This window comes from Cnephaeus nilssonii, assembly GCF_951640355.1.
Source record: "Cnephaeus nilssonii genome assembly, chromosome: 13".
NCBI classification, from domain to species: Eukaryota; Metazoa; Chordata; class Mammalia; order Chiroptera; family Vespertilionidae; genus Cnephaeus; species Cnephaeus nilssonii.
In genome coordinates this window covers 47,695,333-47,717,867 of record NC_137084.1, presented here as the reverse complement: position 1 = coordinate 47,717,867, position 22,535 = coordinate 47,695,333, and the positions used below count along the sequence as shown (strand labels likewise).

Here is a 22,535-nt window from a genome sequence, read left to right as displayed (position 1 = left end):
ATCCTAAGGGTGGTCTTCTTACATCCCTAGAGTCTCCTGCTCCCTCCCAACTCCTCAGAATGCCAAGGTCTGGCAGGAAGTGAGGGTTTATATTTTTCACATGTGAATGTGTTTAATTACTAAATAGAGGAAGTTTGATAAGTAGTCTTCCTTCCTGGCACTTGGGGTGCCCCCAGAAAGCTGTGACTCTCCTGATTGGTGACAGAAATAATCAAGAGACCTTACTCCTAACCACCACCACCCCTGACTTCCCTGCAGTTTACAGGGTTGGGGGCCTGGGTCCAATTTCCAAGCATGTCATAGCCTTTGTGCCTGAACTTGAGAAATTCCTTCAACTTTACCCTCTTTAGCACAGAAATGACATTCAAAGACCTCCCATCCTAGACAAAGAAGCATTTTTCCTCCCTCTTCCTCGTCTTCTCCAACCCTACCCCTGCTCCCAACAGAAACCCTATCCACATATCTCAGCCTCAGAATTTGAATTCCAATTATATATAAACTAGTGAACTTGTAAAATGCCTTACTCCACTCGGGTCCTGCTTCCTACAGCCGGGAGGACCATTCTTAGTTGGAAATTGAATAATAGCATCTTGTTTCCTCCAGCCTTTCTATTTTAGCATGTACGCTTTCACACACACACACACACACACACACACACACACACACACGTGCGAGCATGCACATGCACACACACACACGTACACACACGCACACACACTTATTCTCGTGTGACAGCAAATGATTATTTTTAGGATCACAATATATCTTAACAAGCTGTGGAATGATGCAGTAAACAGATGGCCCTTGGGGAGGACCCACACTGCTGTGGAGGAATGAGTATTTTTAGCAGAACAATTTGAGTATCACTGGGAAACCGTCTGGGCACTCCTAACTCTCATTAGGGGAATTGGGGGGTGAGGGGGTGGCTGGCAGCAGACTGTCGTAGAGAGGAGTGCGAGGCAGAGGGGCGCCCTGCTCATTTGAATGCACTAATCGCTTGACTCACCTGTGTCTAATCATGATGTTTTGTCTTCCCTTCCCTGTGTCTTGGTAGGAAAGCCCAGTAGTTTCTTTCCAGAGGACAGTTTTATAGACTCAGGAGAAATCGACGTGGGGAGACGGGCTTCCCAGAAGATTCCTCCTGGCACGTTCTGGAGATCTCAGGTGTTCATAGACCACCCCGTGCATCTGAAGTTCAACGTGTCTCTGGGAAAGGCGGCGCTGGTCGGCATTTATGGCAGAAAAGGCCTTCCACCTTCACACACACAGGTAACCAGAATCCCACCCGCCCTGCTGATCTCCAGGGTGCCTACCTCAACTCTTAACCAGCAGACAAGAAGCCTAATGCTTAAGCCTGCGTCCTTCAGCTTGAAGGAAATTTTATATATTTACTAGAGGTGGGGTCCCTCGGCCTGCCTGGCCTGAGGAGATCAGGCCGAAACTGGCTCTCCGACATCCCCTGAGGGGTCCCGGATTTCGAGAAGGCACAGGCCAGGCTGAGAGACCCCACTGGTGCATGATCCGGCTGGGGAGGGACCACGGGAGAGCTCCAGGGCATGGTGGGCCTGTCCCACCCAGTCCTGATTGGCTGGACCCCAGCAGCAAGCTAACCTACCCATTGGAGTGTCTGCCCCCTGGTGGTCAGTACACATCATAGGGACTGGTTGAACAGTCGAACGGTTGGACACTTAGCATATGAGGCTTTTATTATATAGGGTAATCCACTCATCCGTTTACCTTCTCTCAGACCCTGCCTTTCAGATAAGTAGGGTTACATCCCTGGGGCTTTTTAAGGGGAGGGAATTCTAGGAAATGTCGCATTGCCTTTCTACTATCACCCAGTCTCCTAAATTAAATTCTGGGAAATATAGAGGAAAAAATGTGTGTACTTTGGAGTCAGACAGACCTGAGTTTGAATCCAACAGACCTCTCATTATCAGCTGTGAAACCTGGAGCCTGTTACCCTCTCAGAGCAATTTCCTAATCTGTCAAATGGTGAAAACAAGACCTACTCTGCAGGGCTGTTATGAAGAATAAAGAATAGCATTTATAAGGCAGCTAGTGCAGGGTCTGGATCAGAGTACATGTTATTTCCCTAGTCTCGGGCATTCTTTCTCTCCTTCAGAGTTTCACATTTACTCAGACATATGCGTGCCTGAAACACTTCATAAACTCAGCCCAGATGATTGACATATTACCAGTCATGATGGGTAAAGAACAGACTTGTAAGGCCCTCCCAGCTCTGGGATTGGAGTAACATAAATCTGCAGGCATTCAGCAGACATCCCCAGGCCAAATGCAGTCTCCTAGCACCAGTCATTAAGGTTTTTAGGTAACAGCTAGATAGATACATTTGCTAAGGATGGAGTCACAGAAAAATAGAGAAAGCCTGGCCCCTGATTTCTTTGTAGAACTGAGATGCTAGCCCTAGATTCATGCCTTCAGACATTTTTTATGAGATAAAATAAATATCTTGGTGTTGTTTTTTTAAATATGGACCTGGAGAGCATTATGCTAAGCGAAATAAGCCAGTCAGAGAAAGATAAATATCACATGATCTCTCTCATTTGTGGAATATAATGAACAACATAAACGAATGAACAAAATAGATCCAGAGACATAAAAGCATCGAACAGACTGACCAACCTCAGAGGGAAGGCAGGGGAGAGGGGAGGGTAAGAGATCAACCAAAGGACTTGTATGCATGCATATAAGCATAACCCATGAACACAGACATAGAGGGTGAGGGCATGTGCTGGGGGGTGGGAACAGCCCAGGAGAGGTCAATGAGGGGAAAAGGAGACATATGTAATACTTTAAACAATAAAGAATTTTTTTAAAAAGAAAGAAAAATAGTTATATAGAGAAAGAAAGAAAGAAAGAAAGAAAGAAAGAAAGAAAGAAAGAAAGAAAGAAAGAAAGAAAGAAAGCTCAATTTGCTTGCTAGTAAGCCAGTAGGACTTAACCATCTTCCTGTTGTTAACACCATGTGTCTGACTTCTCCTGAGTCTCATACTAGCAGGCTCGGATCAATTGGCAATTGTGTTTGACAGAGCATGTAATTATTGATAGAGTTTTGAGCTAATTCAGTTAAAACTGCTCCCTGATACTGGAGCGCTTAGAACCATTGACAAAAAGAAGATAGATATAAATGAACTTTTCATTTGCACTTGACTGACATTTAAGGCACGTCCAGGGCTCCAGTCCCAACCCCGGGGTTCCACAGAGTTGGCGCTCACTCGATAAGTGGCTGGGTCTGATCACGTGCCCACCATTGGAAAAGCTTGGTTGTCCTGGGCCAGACTCAGCCAGATGAAGACTTACCACACACACACCAAAGTTAAAGCAGAATGAGGCCAGAGAAGAACCCACCAATTGTTCTGCACCCACAGAGAATAAGCAGACTATTGCCCTGAGAAAATGGGTTCTGGGGAGGACTTGGAGGTGTCCATCAAGCTTCATGCGGCTTTAGCCTGTCTTGCCCATCTCAGGTGTGTTCCCTGGGTTCTCCCCAGGAGAAGCCTGAAAAAAGAAGCCAGCACTGTGGCAAAGCAGATCCGCTACTAACCGTGCTCTCTCTGTACTTCAGTTTGACTTTGTGGAGCTGCTGGATGGAAGGAGGCTCCTGACCCAGGAGGCACGGAGCCTGGAGGGGCCCCAGCGCCAGTCCCGGGGAGCCGTCCCACCCTCCAGCCATGAGACCGGCTTCATCCAGTACTTGGATTCAGGCATCTGGCACCTGGCTTTTTACAATGACGGGAAGGAGTCGGAAGTGGTTTCATTTCTCACCACTGCCATTGGTAAGGAACCGCCACCCTCTGGGGTCTGTGGGATGTTGTCTCTTTGCGTGAGAAGATGCTCGGGGATGCTGGGAGCTAAGGCTGACGGGGGAATGTGTCCTGCCCAGAGCTGCAGATGCCACCTGCCCTCTGGCATCAGGCCGTCTGACCTTTGGACAGTGAGCCATAGGGAGATGAGGGAAGGGGTGACAGGAAGGGCTGGAAGGCATTCTGGGCTGGGCCCTGAGCCCAGGCTGTTGCCCACTGCCTTCCTTGTGTGGCCAGTGGCATGGTGTGTGGACCGGCAGCTACATTTCAAGTCCTGGGTGGGAGGGGACTGACAGTGACACAGGAACCCTGGATGACCTTCCACACGGAGGCAACATTTCTCTTCTTGAAACTTCTCCAACACCTTCATTTTTTTTTTTCTCTCCCTTGGTTCAACTCACTGATTTGTTATTTGGGTTTTTATGGTGGTTTTTTTGTCTGTTTTGCTTTGGGATCCATCAACCCCCGGCAGATGAGAAAACAAGGCAAAGGCAGAGAGACAGACAGACAGACAGACAGAGAAGGTCAGTGCAAAGGGCTGGGTGACCAATGTCATCGGTCAGGTTGGGGTTTTGTTAGGAACAGAGATGTTCTGCTCTCCAACAGAGTGAGCCCTGGTGTTTTAAACGAGTGCTAACACCTTCACCGCCATCCGTCCCTCGCAGTGGGAGGGGGGCACAGCTCCCAGTTCCGAGTGAGCGGAGCGCCTCCCAGGCCTGTGGCCATCTGGAAGCCTGGCATCCTTGTAAGGAATGTCTCCTCTTGACCCTCACATTCCGTAGAATGTGTCCCCTCCTTCCTTTGCCACAAAGTGCTGCAGGACCCAGTGGTCAGTGGTTCAGGCAGAAATCATTTTTTTCTGAGTCTATGTAGGAAGGGCTGTGCCATAGGCTGGAGATAAACATTTCCTACGAGAAAATAAAACTTCAGGAAAGGCAAAACCTCCTAACCAGAACCCTTGGGAAGGAGCCCTCTGCTTAATGCAGAGTCTGTGTGGCTTGGAGTCCACCTCAGAACTGTCTCAGTCCTCGGTGGGGAGTCCCTGCCGGGGAAAATGGAGTTGAATAAAAACCTCTGAATCTGGTCCTTAGTTTCTAACACTCTTGCAAGACCCTGGTTCTTGCTTCTGAACAGCATCAGTCATTTCCCAGTCACCTCTCTCTCATTCGCAATCTTGCCCTTCGAGTTGAGGCTGAGAATATCTGTCTGTTAAATGCGGGCTTGATTTATCAGCCTCTGCAGTAGCTGCGGTCCCAACAGTCCAGCCCTGGCTAAGTGCCGGGGGCGGGGCCATCGGGCGCCTCGGCTCTGAGGTGGGAAATACCACTTGGCTGTCCTTGTTTGAAGGGTCTGTCCCAGCTGCAGGTCTCCGAGTGTCTGCAGGACAGGGACTCTGACATCATCTTCTCTGCATGCCCCCGCAACACCCAACCAGATTCCGACGCCCAGCGTCACTCACTCAGTTCCTCAGGATGAGCGTGAGCGCGGCCTTTCCTCTGTTCGGCCAGCCGTTGGCAGGACGGACGGCAGCCGCAGGCCAGGCCTGGCGGGTGCCGTGCTGTGGTTTTCTCCCTGCGTGCTGCCTTTCGAGGGAGAGGGCAAGTTCTGAATCTCCACCATTCACCTGTGATCCGACCCTGCACAGGTTACTTATGTTTCCAGCCCTTGGTTTCCCGAGACCCTGGGATGCGAGGCTGTGCTCAGTGGTTACTGTGACCAGATGCTAACAGGGGCATGCGCTCTGTCACTGGAGAGCCCGGGCTGGTCCTCGCCCTCAGTTAGGCTGTCACTGCGGGTTTGCCAGACTCCAGACCTTGTTCCTGTTTTCTCTCTGGACACAGCAGCCTCAACTGAGGGGCGCGATTCTCAAGTCATGAGTGGAGCCTGAGGTCCAGCTTCATGGTCTCACGGTCTGATTCCTCGTCGGCATAGTTCACCAGCCAGCATCGAGTTCCGTGCTCGCTCAGAGCTAAGGCCTCAATACAATCAGAATTCTGCATTTGTAATAACAGCATAAATATGAAAGGATATTAATACAAACCCCCAAAGAAAGTGACTTTCAATTAGGATGTGACTCTTAGAGAAATATAAGGTAGGTCCAGCCAAGTGCCCTTGCCAGCTCCTGGCATGTCGGAGCTTGCTAACCGGCTTTGGCATACTTAAGGACACGGTGTTGCCTTTCCCTCTGGCATTCCTGTTCTCACCTAAATGATGAAATCTGTCTTCACCTCCCTTAACCCTCTGCTGTCTTTTAGAGCACATGGGCCCTCCTGTGCTCCTCAGAGTGTTAGGAACCACCTGGCGTCTTGTTCAAATGCCGATTCTGCTTCGGCAGATCTGGGTGGGTCCCCAGAGTCTGCATTTCTAACCAGGGCCTGGTGACACCGAGCTGCTTGTCTGTGGACCACATTTTGAGTAGCAAGGGGTTCTAGTATCTTATGTGCGGTCTCAGACATTGCTGTATGAAGGAATCACCTGGGAAGCTAGGTCAAAATTCGGGTTCCTGGGCCTTTTCCACGCAAATGATGATGGCCCAGTAGGGCGGAGGTAGAGCCCAGGTGATGCTGATGGTCTGTCAACTGAGCCCTGAAAGCAGATGCCTTATGAGTGCGGTCTTCCAGCCTTCCTGTCCTTCCTGTCTCATGTCCGTCCTGTGACCATGGGCAGTCACCTCCCTCGCTAAGGTGACTCATTTTTCTTTTTTGGAAATTACTTTGCAATCTCCACTGGAAAGATTATAGAGAGCAGTTATCAAGAGCCTAGCGCAGGCTTTGGGCGCGGTGAGCACTCAATTACATGGAAGTTGTTAATATTCTCTCCCGTCTCCTCCTCCGTCCTCCTTTCTCTTGCTGCCTTTCTGACTTGTCTGTCTTCCTTCACGCGACGGGGGTTAATGAATACCTTTTTTCTTTTAACGCAAAAACAGACCAATGGTGATGTTGCTATTAATCCCTTTCTCCCCCAGAGGCCCTGGCATTGAGTCTCAGCTGTCTGTGGTGGTTGCCGGTGAGTTATGACTTGTAATTTGTCTTGGCAGGTTAATTAAAAGTTTAGGTCTTGTTTTAGTGAAGTCATTATGGTCCCGCTCTACAGTTGTAACTCTCAGGTTTGCTTAACACACATATTGGAATATGACCCTCCCTTCGTTACATGTCGAAATGCAGACTAGAATTTAAGAAGATCTGAGATGTCAGAATCCAGAGTATTTATGTCTGTTTGTAATTAAGTAAGAGGAGAAATAAGTGTGTTTAATTTAACAAATGGCTAGATGGTGTACGTTTTTGCTTTTCCCTCCATTTAATGCAACCCAGCTGATGATTTTAAAGTAAATGAGTTTATCTTTTGCCTTGGGGAAAAAATTCTAAAAGCACTTTACAAACTGTATACACAACTATATACACACAGAGACCTGATGTTGCCAGAGCTCCCTGTGAACTAGATGTACACACACACACACACACACACTCCACTGAAACCAAGTTTTAGAATGAAACATGGCAACTTTATTCAGAAAGAACAGTCTTCCCCCCACATGTGGAGATCCAGAATTTGAAGGTAACATTGTTTCTGGTCCTGGTACCATCGGGGTGGGTAGCCTTGCTGACCCCCAGTATTGAATGAAGTAGGAGGATGTAGACCAGTAGCCAAAATATATTTACCACCACAGTTCACAAAGGGCCTTACATACATTCTTTAAGCCTTGAAGTGACTCCATAAGGCGATTATTCTTATTTTTATTACCACCCCCTATTGCAGATGAGGGATGAGGCCCAGGGATGCTAAGAGAAAAGCCAGGGCTTGAATTTGCATCTGTCTGACTCCAAAGTTTGTGATCTTCCTTCTTTAGCAATCTGCCTCCTTCCCAGGATCAACCCCCCTTTTTTCTGTATTACACTTACCTCTGTTTTCCACCTATTCACTCATGCAGCAAGTATTCATTTTTATTATTTTTCAATTTTATTTTTCAATTACAGTTTACATTCAATATTATTTGGTTTTAGTTTTAGGTGTACAGCATAGTGGTTAGACAGTCATATATTTTACAAAGTGTTCCCCTCAACCCATATTTCTAGTACCCATCTAACACCATATATGATTATAATATTATTGACTCTATTCCCTGTGTTGTACTTTATATCCCTGTGACTATTGTACTTCTTAATCCCTTCATCTTTTTCATCCAGTCCCCCAACTCCCTTCCCACTGGCAGCCATCAGTCTGTTTTTGTATCTATGAGTTTGTTTCTGTTTTGTTTGCTTGTTTATTTTGCTCTTTAGATTCCACATATAAGTGAAATCATGTGGTATTTGTCTTTCTCTGTCTGACTTATTTCACTTAGCATAATACCCTCTAGGTCCCTCCATGCTGTTGCAAATGGTAAGATTTCATTTTTTTACTGCTGAGTGATATCCCATTGTATATATGTACCACCATTTTTTTAGCCAGTCATCTATTGATGGGCACTTGGGTTGCTTTCATATCTTGGCTATTGTAAATAAAGCCAAATATATGCACATAGTATATTCTTTCAAATTAGTGTTTTGGATATTTACCCAAAAGTGGGATCACTAGGTAATAAGACAGTTCCTTTTAATTTTTTGAGGAACCCTCATACTGTTTTCCATAGTGGCTGCATGAATTTGCATTCCCACCAACAGTGCATGAGGGTTCCTGTCATGTAGCAAACATTTAGAGCACTTCTACTGTGTGTTGGGGACCATACTTAACTCTTTTCTGTATATAATTTAATCCTCACAAGACCTTAGATGGTATGCATTTTTATCTCAACTTTACAGATGAAGAAATTGAGGCTCAGAGAATTTAATTGACTTTCCCAAAGTCTCAATTAGTCAAGGCAGAGCTAGGGTGGAAACCTGGTCTCCAAATCCCTCACTCTCCACACTATGCTACAGTGTCTTACTGTTTGCAATGATACTATTAAATATTTTATTGCCATTTATATTATGCGAAATATAATTTCCCCCTTATTAACTTGCAAGTATCTTACATCAACCCAAGAAATTTTCTTGAGAAACCATTAAAAAGACCATGAAAAAAAATATTACAGCATCCAAAACTTTTCAAATAAAAATATCTTCATATGCATTGCTTGCAACCCTAAGACCTGACAAGTCAGCATTGCAGCAGTTTGGGGCTCCAGATAGCATCTTATCTTTTAATTTTGGTTGATGCTGAAACATAAAAGAATAGATCAACCTGACGTTGATAACTTTCACATAACCTTCTATCTTCCAAGGTCGTCAAATAACAGAGGTGCCCCACAGTGGATTTGGAAACCCAGAAAAAAGAAATGAGAATCATTGTTAGAAAACATAGACCCTGGTAATTTTTATGAGGAATGTGCTCTGGTCTGAGGACATTCGTGCTAATTAAAGAGAAAGATCCTTTTGCTCATGCCCAGGCAGTCGCTGTAAATCGACCTATAGTATGTCCAGGGACTAGACAAATATGGCATTCCTGCTCCTTCTCTGGTTGGAGATACAGAGGAGGTATGACATGGTTTCTGGCAAAAGTAGTTCATGGTCTAGAAGAAGCATTTACATAGTAAGTGCCTCTAATCCAAGGACAGGACAAAGAAAGGTCACTCCTGGAGTCACTGGTGAAAGCACCATGAGGATGGGAGGAAGGCAGGGGCATGTCTGGGTGAGTGGGCCAGGGAGGGCTCACCGAGGAAGTGGCATTTGATGGGACCTTACAGGGTGGGTAGAATCTTCACATTTAAGGAAGGAAAATGGGAGGGGAAGTTGTGGAGGAGTTCATTCTAGGTAGCAGGAACAGCAGGAGCAAAAGGCAGGTAGGCAGAAATTAATTGCTGGCTGTGAGGAGCCAGCAGTTCTGTTAGACTAGAGCACAGGAGGCCCTGAAGGGGAGAAGTGAGCCATCAGGGAGAGCCTTGAATGCCGCCCTAAGGAAAAAGTTCATTCTGCGGGCTTTGGAGCAAGGACTAAATTGATTAGAGCCAGAGGGTTTACAAGAGTTCATTAATTTATGTAACCAAAAGAGGTTACTGTGATTGAGCTTTGTGATTTCAGGAGAAAAGAAAAAAAGGCGGGAAAGGGGGAGCCAGGAAGGACAGAAGGACTGATTCAGTGGCATTAGTGGTGTCTTTATCTGCTGTTCCTGCAATCCAGTCCTCTTTCCTAGCTGGGAATAGATACTTTCACATAACCTTCTATCTTCCAAGGTCATCAAAATTGGGTCCTTTATGATTTCCCAAAGCCCACTGGACCGTGCTACTTCTATATGCCCCTGGCTTTGACTGGGTAAAACCACTGACTGTTCATTAGCCTCTTGAGTGCTCTGGCAAGGATATGGAGAGAAGAACCCAGGACATTCTAAACCGTAATTTGTGTAAAAACCTGCACTACTTCCAAGAAGAAACTAAGAAAAGTGATTAGGAATGATTTCCAGTTTTGAATACGCTCTGCCTTCACCACTCTTCATATCCCCTTCCTCCAAATGATAAGATATCATGCAGCGACGAGCAATCAAGGTCTCTCGGTAATCGGTTAACCTTCTTGTAAATGACATTGGCAGCACTTTGTGAATTTTCTCTGGGAAACACTGCTTTGGAAAAGTGCCCAGTGCATTCACCTGTCCCTGAAAGCAGGACTTATTTGGAGCAGTCTGGTAAAAGCGGGATGAAACTATAGGCTGAGGGAGAGCTCAAGTCAGCACATCGGATATAAACCGTGGCCAAAAACCTGTTCAGTGGAGGAGAGCTCAGAATATCCCAGCTGCATCTGCAGACAGGAGGCCAGCCCTGCCAGCAGCTGGCCCTGCCACCGAGGACGATGGGCAGGCAGCATCCCCACCGCCCACAGCCCACCCCGCGGCTCCCCGGAATCTGTCTCCACTGCTGAACCTTCTGAATTCTTTGGGACCTGGGACAAGGACAGGGGAGGAGAAAAGGTACCTCAAGGGTGTAGTAGGTACCAAGCAACAAAGCTGGTCTCTGAGAAGAGTTAGAAATGTGTTTCGTGTGCAAATAAGATTTCTTCCAGTGGGGTTTTCATGTTCGTGCGCATTCTCAGTCTTAGGGTGTGTCCCCAGGGCCGGCACCGCAGCCCAGCGGTGGTATCAACCAGGCTCTTTTGTTCTCTCTTGTGCGCCAGCTGCTGTCTTCATGCTCATGGCCCTAAGACGCTGATCCACCTTCAGAACTTGTGTCTGCATATTAGACAGGAAGAAGAAGAAAGGGGAAGGAGACAGCTTTTCCCTAAAGCACGCAGCCCACATTTCTCTGGCAGGGCTGTGTCACTTGGACACTCAGAGCTGCAGGGAAATCTGAGAACGTGGGTATTTTTAGCTTGCCACGTTGGCACTCAAAACAAAATTCGCATTCTCTCAGGAAGAGGGAAGTGAACATGGGTCATCAGTGTCTGTCCCAGCGTCACTGTGTCTGTCTGGGTCCACAGGTGCCCACTGAGAGCCAGGTCCTGCCGGGGCACTTACGTGCAGCCATGAGGCAGACACGGTGCTGACGGGGGAGGTTCTCACGGACTAGTCAGTGAGGCTGAGAAAACGGCGAAGCTGATCCATGTAACTGAGGAAGAGGGCAAAGGCTTGGCTCAGTCTCTTTACAATACCCAGGGAGCAAGGCCTTTATTATTAGGCCTCAGAGCCCTGAAGGATGTGTTAAGGGGGATGGACAGAAGGAGCAGGTCCAGAGAGGTTGCAGGCAGACCTAGACGCTGTGTCTGTTCACTTTCTCATTCCACCGGTGATTACTAACTGCCTTTCATATGCCATGTCCTAAGCAGGCATTGGTATCTCTGGTATATAAAAGAGCCAGGCTTCCTGCTCTGGAGAAGTTTATAGACACGCTTGAGACAGCTGGAGATGGATTCTTAAGTTTAAATACAATCATGAAATTATATATATATATATATATATATATATATATATATATATATATATATATGATATGTAATGGTAAATGATAAATGGTCATTGTGGTAAGGAAAAGAAGAGGGTACTCTAGAGAAACAAACAGGCCACCTAATTTAGATTGCTGGGGCAGGGGTGGGAATGGGAGCTGTTTAGATGAAGGTTTGGAGAAAGAATATGCCAAGCCGAGGGAAGAGCATGTGCAAAGGCCCTGGGACAGGCAAGAGCTGGGGTTGTTGGAGAAACTTGAAGATGATCACATTGTAGGGTGTGGGGATCAATGGGCCAAATGGTATGAGGGAAGGCTGAAGAGGGGCCAGGAGGAGACTGTACAGGGCTTTCATATGGCCTGAGAAGAGTTTTTCCTTTTGTTTTTTTAATGTTACCCAAGGGTAACAGGAAGCCACTGTGGGAGGTGGAGCTACAGTGACCTGATTTTCATGTTGGAAAGTTTTTTCTGCTGTAGGAGCTGGACACAGGAGGCTGTGGCAGTTGTCAGACTGGAGGCCTTGGACATGGAGACAAATGAACAGATTTGAGCTATATACTGACCCTTGGAGATTATTGGCAAACCCCCCAATAAGGAGTTAAGATGGTGTTTCCTAAGGGAAGAGATGAAAGGAAGAGAAAAGGGTTGAGGAATCATCCATTCTGGGGGTGAGTGATGCCGTGCAGTTGGCAAAGGAGATTGTGAAGGTCAGAGGTTGTGAGTGGGAGGGGCCTAGAAGGATGTGCTGGTGGGAAGTTCAGTAGAAAGAATCCATGTATTTTAGGACTCCTCCATCAGCTTTATAGCCATCCTCCTCCTCCTGCAGCCAGAGCTTCCATCTCCCTTCCGGTTTATGTTTTTGCCACTTTGGGATACATTATGCCACAAGTCTCCACACACCTTTTACTTATTTAAATCTCACTTTTAAAGATGATAAAACCGAGGCTTAGAGAAGTCCTATGACTTGTCCAGGGTCACACAGCCACCAAGTGGCAGAGCCAGGATCATAACCACAGCAGTCTACTGACTGAGCACTGATTCGGTGCCAGGCACTGCGCTGGGGGCATTATTACTTAGTTCTCAAAACAAGCTGGAAGTTAGATTATGTGTGTTTCCACATCATAGATAAAGAAACTGAGGCTTGGAGAGCTCGTGCTATTTGCCAAGATCTCCTAAGTAGGAAATAGCAGCGCGAGGTTAGCACCCCGAAGCCCAGGCTCTTTCTCTTACATGTTAGCGGCCAGGTTTCTAGTGTGCAATGACATCCATGTGTGTCCTCATACACTCCCATAGCCAGAGAATTGTCGCTGTAGATGGGGTCTCAGAGATCATGCCATTCACACCTGCTGGGCCCGCTGTGTGCCAGCAACGTGCCTGCCGTCAGCAGCTGCAGGGGACCCATCTGCCTTGTTCTAAAGAACAGCCTGACTCGTACTGACTCCAAGGAGCCCCTCCTCCCAGCCCATCCAGGTGGAGCTTCCAGCGGAAGAAATTTTATCAGTGATGGTTTAATTTTATTTTCTGACTAGAGGCCTGGTGCACGAAATTAGTGCATTGGGGGGGGGGGCGGGTCCTTCAGCCCAGTCTGTGCCCTCTCGCAGTCTGGGAGCCTCTGGGGATCGGGCTTAAGCTGGCAGTTGGATATCCTGCTCCTTAGCGCTGCCATGGAAGCAGGAGAGGCTTCCACCACCTACCACTGTGCTCGCCAGCCATGAGCCCAGCTTCTGGCTGAGTGGTGCTCCCTCTGTGGGAGCGCACTGACCACCAGGGTGCAGCTCCTGCATTGAGCGTCTGCCCCCTGGTGGTCAGTGCACATCATAGTGGCTGGTCGTTCTGGTAGTTGCTTAGGTTTTTAGTATATAGATACCTCTTTTCTCTCTCAGTTGTCAAAGGCAGCTCATCCCCATCTTGCCAGCTAGCATTTCTATTGCAAATCAGCATCTTTAGGAGGGTTCTCACATGGTGGTATCTTTTTTCTTTCCCTTTACAGCACCACTGGTATGTGGGGCCTGGTTAAATGTCTGTTCTGTAATGCCATCTGCTGCACTTGGCATTGGTGGTAGATAGTTGAGGTTGTTGCTGTGGCCAGAGAGGCATTGTGGTCCAGATAAAGGGCAAAGGCTTTGGAGGCCAGCAGACCTGGGTTCGAATTCGAGCTATCCTGTTTATGAGCTATGGGACTTTGAATAAGTCTGAGCCCCGCCAAACTTACCTGTAATTCGGAAAAAAATAAAACTCACTCCAGAGCGTCTGACACCGGCATGAAAGCATGTGATTCATAGTAAGTTCTCAGCGTGTTTTTAATTCAACATTTGCTAAGCATCTATATTGCTAAGTGCTAGAGATTCATCAGTGAACAAAACAGAAGCCTTGCCCTCAAAGAGCCTGTAGTCAACTGGGCTATAAATTAAACCACCACTGATAAATGTCCATAATAATTCTAATAAGAGGTGATCTGCTCTGACAGAGGGGTCTCTGCAAGCTCCCCGAGGAGCAGGTTGGAGGCCGCTACCGCTGCCGGGGGTGCAGGAGGAGGCGGAGGGACCGAAAGGACTTACTGTGAGAAAAGCGCTCAGTGAGCTGGAAAGCAGTGTACAAATATTAGTTATTACCCGCTTGGGGCCAAACGGAAGTGAGAAGCAGAAAGGAACTATGGAAAATGAGTTACTAAAAAGAAAAAAGGAGACATTGAGATCAGAGAGTAACTATCTCTGCCCAACCATGGATGTGGTCCCTGTGACCAGGCAGGAAGGGATCGCTCTTTGCATTTTAGAAATGAGGAAACAGAGTCCATGGCCAGTGGCTCGCATGAGGACCCGAAGCCAGGTCTTCTGCATCCAACCCAGCAACTTCTCCTGGAGCCCAGCTGCCCGGAACGGGACTCTGAACATGGCAAACCTTCCTCTTCTCAACAGTCTCACTATCCAACAAATATTTGTCAAGTACCAATCACATGCTATATGTACCAGCCTATTTTTATTTTTACCTTATGGATGAGAAACTGAGGCCTGAGGAGGTTAGGTCATTTGTCCATCAGAGGGTCAGTGAGCACCAAGGGGAAGGGTCAATGATGACAGGTGCTCCCTGCAGCCTGGAACCTTCTTCTGTGGACATGAACTTCTTGTGGGCAGCTCTGAGGAAGGAGGGCACCAATGCCAGTTCAGGCACTGCCAGAGGCTCCTGGCTGGGGAATGCTCTTTCGGTCCCGGGAGATCTGTGCATTCCAGGGCTGCTGGATTCAGAGGCCAGAGCAATCTGACACCATGTCAGATCCCGCAGTCATTTTAGGCCGGTACCGCTGCAGCTCACACCATGGAAATGTGGGTTCTAAAACATCCCAAGGCACTGTTACTTGTCCTCAGACATTTGATCTGCTTCTGATTCCATAAGGAGTGCCTCACATGTTTCATTCTAGTTTCAGACCTTGTCATTCTTTACAAACTCCTCCCTGCCTCTCGGAAACTACTTGGGAAAATCAATAATATTAATAGCTACTGTTTGCTCACTGCCTACTATATCTAAGTATTATCCTAGATGTTTTACATAAACTGTTTCAGACCCTCCCACCAGGTAGACAAAGTCGGTACTTTTTCCCCAGAAGAAAGTGGAGCTCGGAGTGTGTAAATGACTAAGCAGAGGTTTCACACCAGCCGGTAAAGGAGCTGGAATTTGAACCCAGGTCTGTCTGACTCATCTTCTTCCTCGCCTATGCCTTTGTGAGAGTGCCTGTTGTGTCCACTGGGAGTGGGTAGAGGGCATGAGGGTGTGGTGCCTAGAGAAGAGCCTAGAAAATGAGGTGGAGGCCAACCTGGGAAGGTGAAGGTCCTTGTGGTCCAGCTCAGAAGCCTGGTTTTCAAGGCAGAGGGGAGCACAGGGTCATTTTTAAGCCAACGTGTAGTGTGACTCAGGTCTTGGACAGATGTCTTTGGCAGTGGCATATACTACTGGGCTGGTTTCTCAGACTAACACAGGGAAACTAATTGGAAGACTATTCAGTAACCAGCAGGGTTAGATGAGAGATGAGGGCCTGAATTGGGGCAAATGCCACTGCTCTTGTATAAAGGAGTGGATCCATTCCAGGATGTTACAGTCTGGTTTTGACCTTGGAGAATAGAGGCATTGTGAAATCATTAATTAAGAAATAGGAGAGGACATGGGTTTGTTGGGGAAAGGAAGTAGGGAGACAGCAAGTTCACATTAAATGTGAGCTGCTAAGAGATTTCCAAGTTGGATGTTAGTTGTTGGCAGTTACCAATAGGCAGATGGATAAACAGGTGTTGACTCGAGGAACAGCTGTGACCTGGAGACGGAAACCCAGTGGGCGTCATCAGTGTGGATGCCAGAGGGGGCAGGTGGGAGGGTAGAGGAGTGAGAAGCAGGGACTCAAGGATGGAACCCCACCATTCAGAGGGTGGGCACAGGGGGAGAGATACATAGAGATTAGCTTTAGAGAAAAGCTAGGGAGCTGATTACAAAGAAGCTGCTGGAATTGGTCATTAGGAGGCCATTGGCAACCTCAGTGGGAGCAGTGTCCACCTCCTGTCGCAGGTGGAAGTGGGGTCACCACGAGTTCAAGAGTGAGTGAGAGGTGTGGAGTGGAAACAATTCCTTCTAGACAGAGCAGGGAAGGAGACAGATCTGAGGAACCTGAGGAGGAGGCAGGTTCAAGGAAAGGTTTATTTAAGGTGGGGGGAGCCTTGAACGTGTTGTCAGCTGTGGGAGAGGAGCCAGGGGAGAAGATGGGAGGCCCAGGAGAGAGGGGAGATGATTAATGGAAGGAGGTGGGAGACAGAACAAAGGGCAGATGCAGAAGGGCTAGACCTAGGGAAGGAGGAGAGACACATCCTGTGGGACAGGAGTGAGCAGTGAAGATGAGAAAGGATGAAGTGTGAAGGTGGAGGAGAGTGGAGTACAGGACAGGGTCCGCACTGATCTCAGGATGCAGTGCTTTCTAGAAATGACTGCCTTACCGACTAAGCCCTTTATGGCCTGGATTGTGTGCTCCCTTCCACGAAAAGGGAGCCTCAAGGCAGCACTGAATCAAATCAATTCTCTGGTGTAATACAGCAGTAGAGAGAGCGGTAACGTGGCTTAGTGGTTAAAGAGTGGATTGGAAGCCAGGTGGCCTGGTTTACATCCAGTCTCTACCACTTATTGACTGTGATAGATAACCCATCATTGCCTCAATTCCCTTATCTGAAAAATTAGTACCCACTTCATGGGTGTAATTATGAGGGCAGAATGAATTAATATGTGTTAAATACTGAGAACAATGCCGGGCACATGATAGGTGCTATACAAGTGTTTGTTAGTTATTGGCAATATTAGTTGCTAGTAACTTTCAAGAGTTTAAAGGGTCTGAGGAGTATGTTAAGTGTTATACATGCATTATCTAACTTAAATGTTGTAACAGTCTCAGGGAGGCAGGAGCAATTATTTCCTTTATATAGATGAAGAAACAAGGTTCACAGAAATTAACCAACTTGCCCACGGTCCCACAAGGAATAGCACAGAGCCAGGATTTGCCTCTGAGACGGGCTAACTTCAGAATCCATGCTACACTGGTTTTTGCACACTTTACCCAGGCCCCTCCCAAGTCAGCACCCACTTCCCTGGCTCCCCTCATTTCCCCTTTCCTGTGACAATAGGGGACACCTCAGCTCTGCTCCGAGGACCCTATGGGGGGTGTGTGCTTTGTCACTCCTCAGCACTTCTCTGGGCCAAAGAGTTTGGACCAAAGGATCTCTCTACATGTGGAAAGAGCGCCTTTATCTTCACAATCAAGCAAAGGTTTAGTGGTTGCAAACCTAGCAGAGGTTTGGGGCAGGTTTCTTGCTGGTTGAAGGGAGCAGTGGACCCTCTGTTGAAATGACAGGACTGTGAGTGTTATATGAAGGGTTATAAAAAGCCATAAGCCAGAAACCTCAGAACATCTGGTTTCAGTTTGAGTAGCTGCTTGTTCATGCCTTTATCTGAGCAGCGCTCATGTTCAGGGCTAATAGAAGCACAGTTTGTTTCATTCCTGGTTCATATTACATATCAGCCTGATTTTTTATTTTCATTTGTGTCAAAGGCCAACGAATCCATGCGAGAGTGCAAGGGATGGACTGTATATTTTAGGAAAGTGAGAAAAAGTCCTGTATCCAAAGGCAGGAAGGCTGGGGTGGTATTTTTCACAAATACTGCCTGAGTTTTCTCAAGTCTATAAATGCAAGCTATTCTTGGGGAAGCTTTTATTGGGGAAGTTGTACCACACTTGTCTCTTTCTTTTAAATGCTAGTGGAGGGACGTGAAGTCTGTGGAGCTTCGCCCAGGTGCTAAGCACTACCCTAAGCGCGTTTTCATTCTCACAACCAGCCTTTGCCCGTCAAAGTTATCCCCATTTTCCGATGAGGCGGCGACTGTGTTCCACATCACACAGAATCAGAGCCAGGCTTCAAGCCCAGGTGCATCTGGTTCACACTTATTGTGCAAATTCCCAACATTTTTTTATTGTACTGGCTGAGATAGGTCTTAGGTGTTCCATACATGATATAAATAAATAAATAAATAAATACACCTTTGAAGACAATACCAGGTCATAACAATACTGAAAATGAAAAAAATTCTTTGCATAATAAAGATTTCTAGTCAAAATCCAATGCTTCCTGATTAAATGGTAGACGGGTTCCCTTTAAAATCACTTGGAAGCCCGGCCAGTGTGGCTCAGTGGTTGAGTATTGACCTATGAACCAGGAGGTTCGATTCCCAATTCCTGGTTAGGAAACATGCCTGGGTTGCGGGCTCGATTCCTCAGTGTGGGGCATGCAGGAGGCAGCTGATCAATGATTCTCATCATTGATGTTTCTGTCTCTCTATCCCTCTCCCTTCCTCTCTCTCTAAAATCAATAAAGATATATATTTTAAAAATAAATCACTAAGAAATAAGGATATATTTTTTGCTAGTATTGTTTTAGAAGTGTTGACCAATATGAGACATTCTACAGAGACAAGAGTGTCAGACAATGCCATCCCTACGTATTTTTGAAGCATGTGTTTATATTCCTAGAGAACACACACACGTTAATTGGAAAACTATTTTACTTAATAAGAATTCAGAGCTTGTAACTGAGGTACACGGTAGCTTCACAAAAGTCAATAGATTTCCCATATACGTACAATAACCAGCTATGAAATATAATGAAAAATGTCTCAGTCAAATAAATCAATAAAAATTAAAATATCATCTTAATGAGAACTATATGTGACCTGTGTGACAAAAACTGTGAAATTTTATTGCTAACTATAAAACAGGACATGAATAATTAGGAAATATAACATGTTCCTCGATGAGAAGGTGAAATACTCTAAATATGTCAGTTTATAGGTTAATGGAATGCCAGACAGAATCCTAAAGGGAATTTAGGCGATCTGGTTGAATAGTTTAAGACCTCAACTGGAATAATAAACAGATGAAAGTATAGAAAAAATTGCAAAAAGAATAATGAAACGGTACTCATCTTTAAACATATTAACATACTATAAATCTATAATACAAGAGAATAGGAGTCAAGCAGGCTAATGAAAGAAAATGGCCTAGAAGCATTGCCAGTTCTGTGTAAAAATTTAATATTTGAAAAGGGGAGAATTGCAAATGATTGGAGAAGAAAAGGTTTAATCAGTAAATGTTGCTGGAATAACTTGGAACACCTCGGGTTAACCCAGAGTCCACAGAGTGGCATTCTGAGGGACAGATGTGGTTGAGAGACATGGAGAAGTTTTCGTAGCCTACAGTGTTGGCCCAATATTTAAAAATTGGACAATTTCCCATAAAACTATAGGGTTATGGTTTACCTTTACAAATTAGAAGACCAAAATCCCTGCAGGAACAAGCCTCTGCCCCATTAAGTATTCTGTAATTTAACACAGTCTCCACCTCCTCGCTTTTCTTATACTTGACCTGCCCCACTCCTTTAACTTACCTGCCTGGCCCCTGGAGGAATTTGAGTTTTTACCCTCTGATTCAGACTTCACCTCACACCATATGCACAAATAAATTCCAGATGGATTAAAGAGGTAAATGCTTAAAAGTCAAACCAAAAAAAGGGTAAAACCCAATATGCACATATCTCTGATTTAGAGAGGACTTTTAAGCTTGAAAGTCATTGAAAAACTCACAAAGCAAAAGACTAAAAATGTAAAACTTCCATATGTCTTAGAAGACGTATAAAAATAAAAAAAGTGGTAGACTGGGAAAATACTGGCAATAATTATGAGAGATCAAGGAAGAGTTACTATCTATATTAAAGTGCATATCCTGTGGGAAAAATTATTGATTTCATAGATAAATAGCTAAAGCTCATAGATAAATGGCTAAAGTGTAAAAAGCTTCCAAAAATATATAGTATGCTATAAACATACCTGAAATATGTGTAACTTCATTAGTAATCTAAGAAGTGCAAATTAAAATAATTGTGTATCTTTATTTTTTCTTAATAAATTAGAAATACCCTCCAGGTTAATTTCCAATCCTGAAGGGGTACAGTGCAACTGTACCCATATATATTACTGGTTGCATTGTAAATCAATACACCCTTTGGGAAAGCAAATTGGCATTTTGTATTAAATCATAAAAATGTTCATATTTTCAACTTCTGACTCTTTCTTAAATAAACAAATATGTTGGGAAAGCTGCTTGCTTATCCCAGCATTGCATACGGTTGTGAAAAATTGGAAACAATACAATTTCTAATAAGAAGAAAGCATATAAGCAAGTATGGAATATTCACTTAATGCATATCATTCAGCCATTAAAAATTACAATTTGAGCCCTAGCAGTTTGGCTCAGTGAATAGAGCATTGGCCCTTGGACTGAAGGGTCTCAGGTTCGATTCCTGTCAAGGGCACGTACCTCAGTTGCAGGTTCCCCAGCCCTGGTTGGGGTGCGTACAGGAGGCAACCAATCAATTTGTCTCCCTCACATCGATGTTTCTCTCTGTCTCTCCCTCTCCCTTCCATTCGCTCTAAAAATCAATGGAAAAATATCCTTGGGTGAGGATTAACCAAAATATATATATATATATATATATATATATATATATATATATATATATATATCCATCCTATATAATAAAAGGCTAATATGCAAATCAACCAAAAGGCCGAACAACCATTTGCTATGGTACGCACAGACCACCAGGGGGCAGATGCTCAACGCAGGAGCTGCCCCCTGGTGGTCAGTGCACTCCCACAGGGGGAGCACTGCTCAGCCAGAAGCCAGGTTCACAGCTGGTGAAAGCAGCAGTGGTAGCGGGAGCCTCTCCCACCTCCGTAGCAGCACTAAGGATGTCCAACTGATGAGGAGTGGGCCTAAGCCATCAGTCAGACATCCCCCGAGGGCTCCCGGACTGTGAGAGGGCACAGGCCGGGCTAAGGGACACCCCCACCAAGTGCACAATTTTTTGTGCACTGGGCCTCTAATATATATAATTTTAGCCCTGGCCAGCATAGTTAGGTGGTTAGAGCATCGGCATACACACCAGAGTGTCTCAGGTTTTATTTCCGGTCAAAGGCACATACCTGAGTTGCAGGTCTGATCCCAGCTCCCAGTCATGGCCTGTGTACAAGGCAATCAATCCATGTGTCTCTGTCACATCAATCTCTCTCTCTCTCTCTCTCTCTCTCTCTCTCTCTCTCTCTCTCTCTCTCTCTCTTTCCCTCCCTCATCCTCTCTCCTCCCCTCTTCCATTCTTTCTAGAATCAATGGAAAAAATATCTTCACTCCTGGAGCACAGATTTTAAAAAATACCATTTAAAATAATATGAAACATGGAAAAATACTTATAATTTTCAGCCCCAGAAATAGGACAGAAGTTATGTTTACAATATGAACACATCTATTAATAACAATGTGACTAATTCAGTAGTTTAGAAGCAGGATTTGAACTTCAAGCCTTTCTACTCTGAGACCGCTGCTGTTCCCACCTGCTCACTTCCTGCTGTTGAAACCAAAGTGACATTTCGAGGGTGTTGGTCAGGGTGTTGGTTGGGTGGCGTTAGGAGTCTGAAGCTCTTCCAAACTGAACCTCATGCCGCTCTTCACAGCACTAGCTGATGGGGGCTTTGAAAGAGGAGGCTTTCGTCAGCCTAAGAGCTGGGCTTCTCTAAAAGTTTCCCGTTCTCCACAATTGGCGCAAGTGATAGAATAGGCCAACCTAGAGGACCGGCCAAGGATCCAAGTCGAACCACAGTCTGCTGCCAGGGTCATTTCTTAAGTGCTGCAGGTGAACGGACACACATGTGTCCCTTCATCTCTCTGTGCATATAAACATTTTCATTGTTTTGTTTTTACTTTTTAAGGAATGCATTAAGTTAAACCCATTAACCACGAAGGCTTAGCGCCGTGCTTTCTAAATCAGCCTGGCTTGAGGTGAAAGACAAGAGCCCAGGTGGTCCCTCCATCTCGAATGCCGGGTGTTAGAGGACACCGGAGAAGGCTCAGTGGAATTCACCTTAAGAAAGAAAGCGCATTTGAAAGAATCCTGGGATTTGAAACCTGAGCCTGCAGTTCTGTGCCCCACATCCTCCTTGACCAGAACAGACACGAATTTTCTGTGTAGCAGAGTTGGCCTCGGCAGTAGTAACCCGCTATGTTGTACAGGACCTTCAGCTTCCCCAGCACAATGGCACACAGATTTTCATTATTATCTTGTTCTTGACAACCCAGTGAGGTAGGGTGGTACTCGGATTATTGTTGCTTTTTAGGAAAAGCAGCAGCTGAGCTTCAGAAAGAAAGGCTCTTTTACTGGTCCAAGGTCACACAGCAAGTC

At 45.8% G+C, this 22,535-nt stretch overlaps 1 protein-coding gene across 1 annotated transcript in view; it reads left to right on the top strand.

Annotated features, from left to right (window-relative positions):
• The window catches only part of TENM4 (teneurin transmembrane protein 4), a 222,614-nt gene that overhangs the window by 37,504 nt on the left and 162,575 nt on the right, over nucleotides 1–22,535 (top strand). The window contains exons 5-6 of the mRNA XM_079787610.1: nucleotides 1,055–1,269; nucleotides 3,590–3,800. Coding sequence (XP_079643736.1) covers nucleotides 1,055–1,269; nucleotides 3,590–3,800 — 426 coding nt within the window. The remainder of the gene's footprint in view (nucleotides 1–1,054; nucleotides 1,270–3,589; nucleotides 3,801–22,535) is intronic.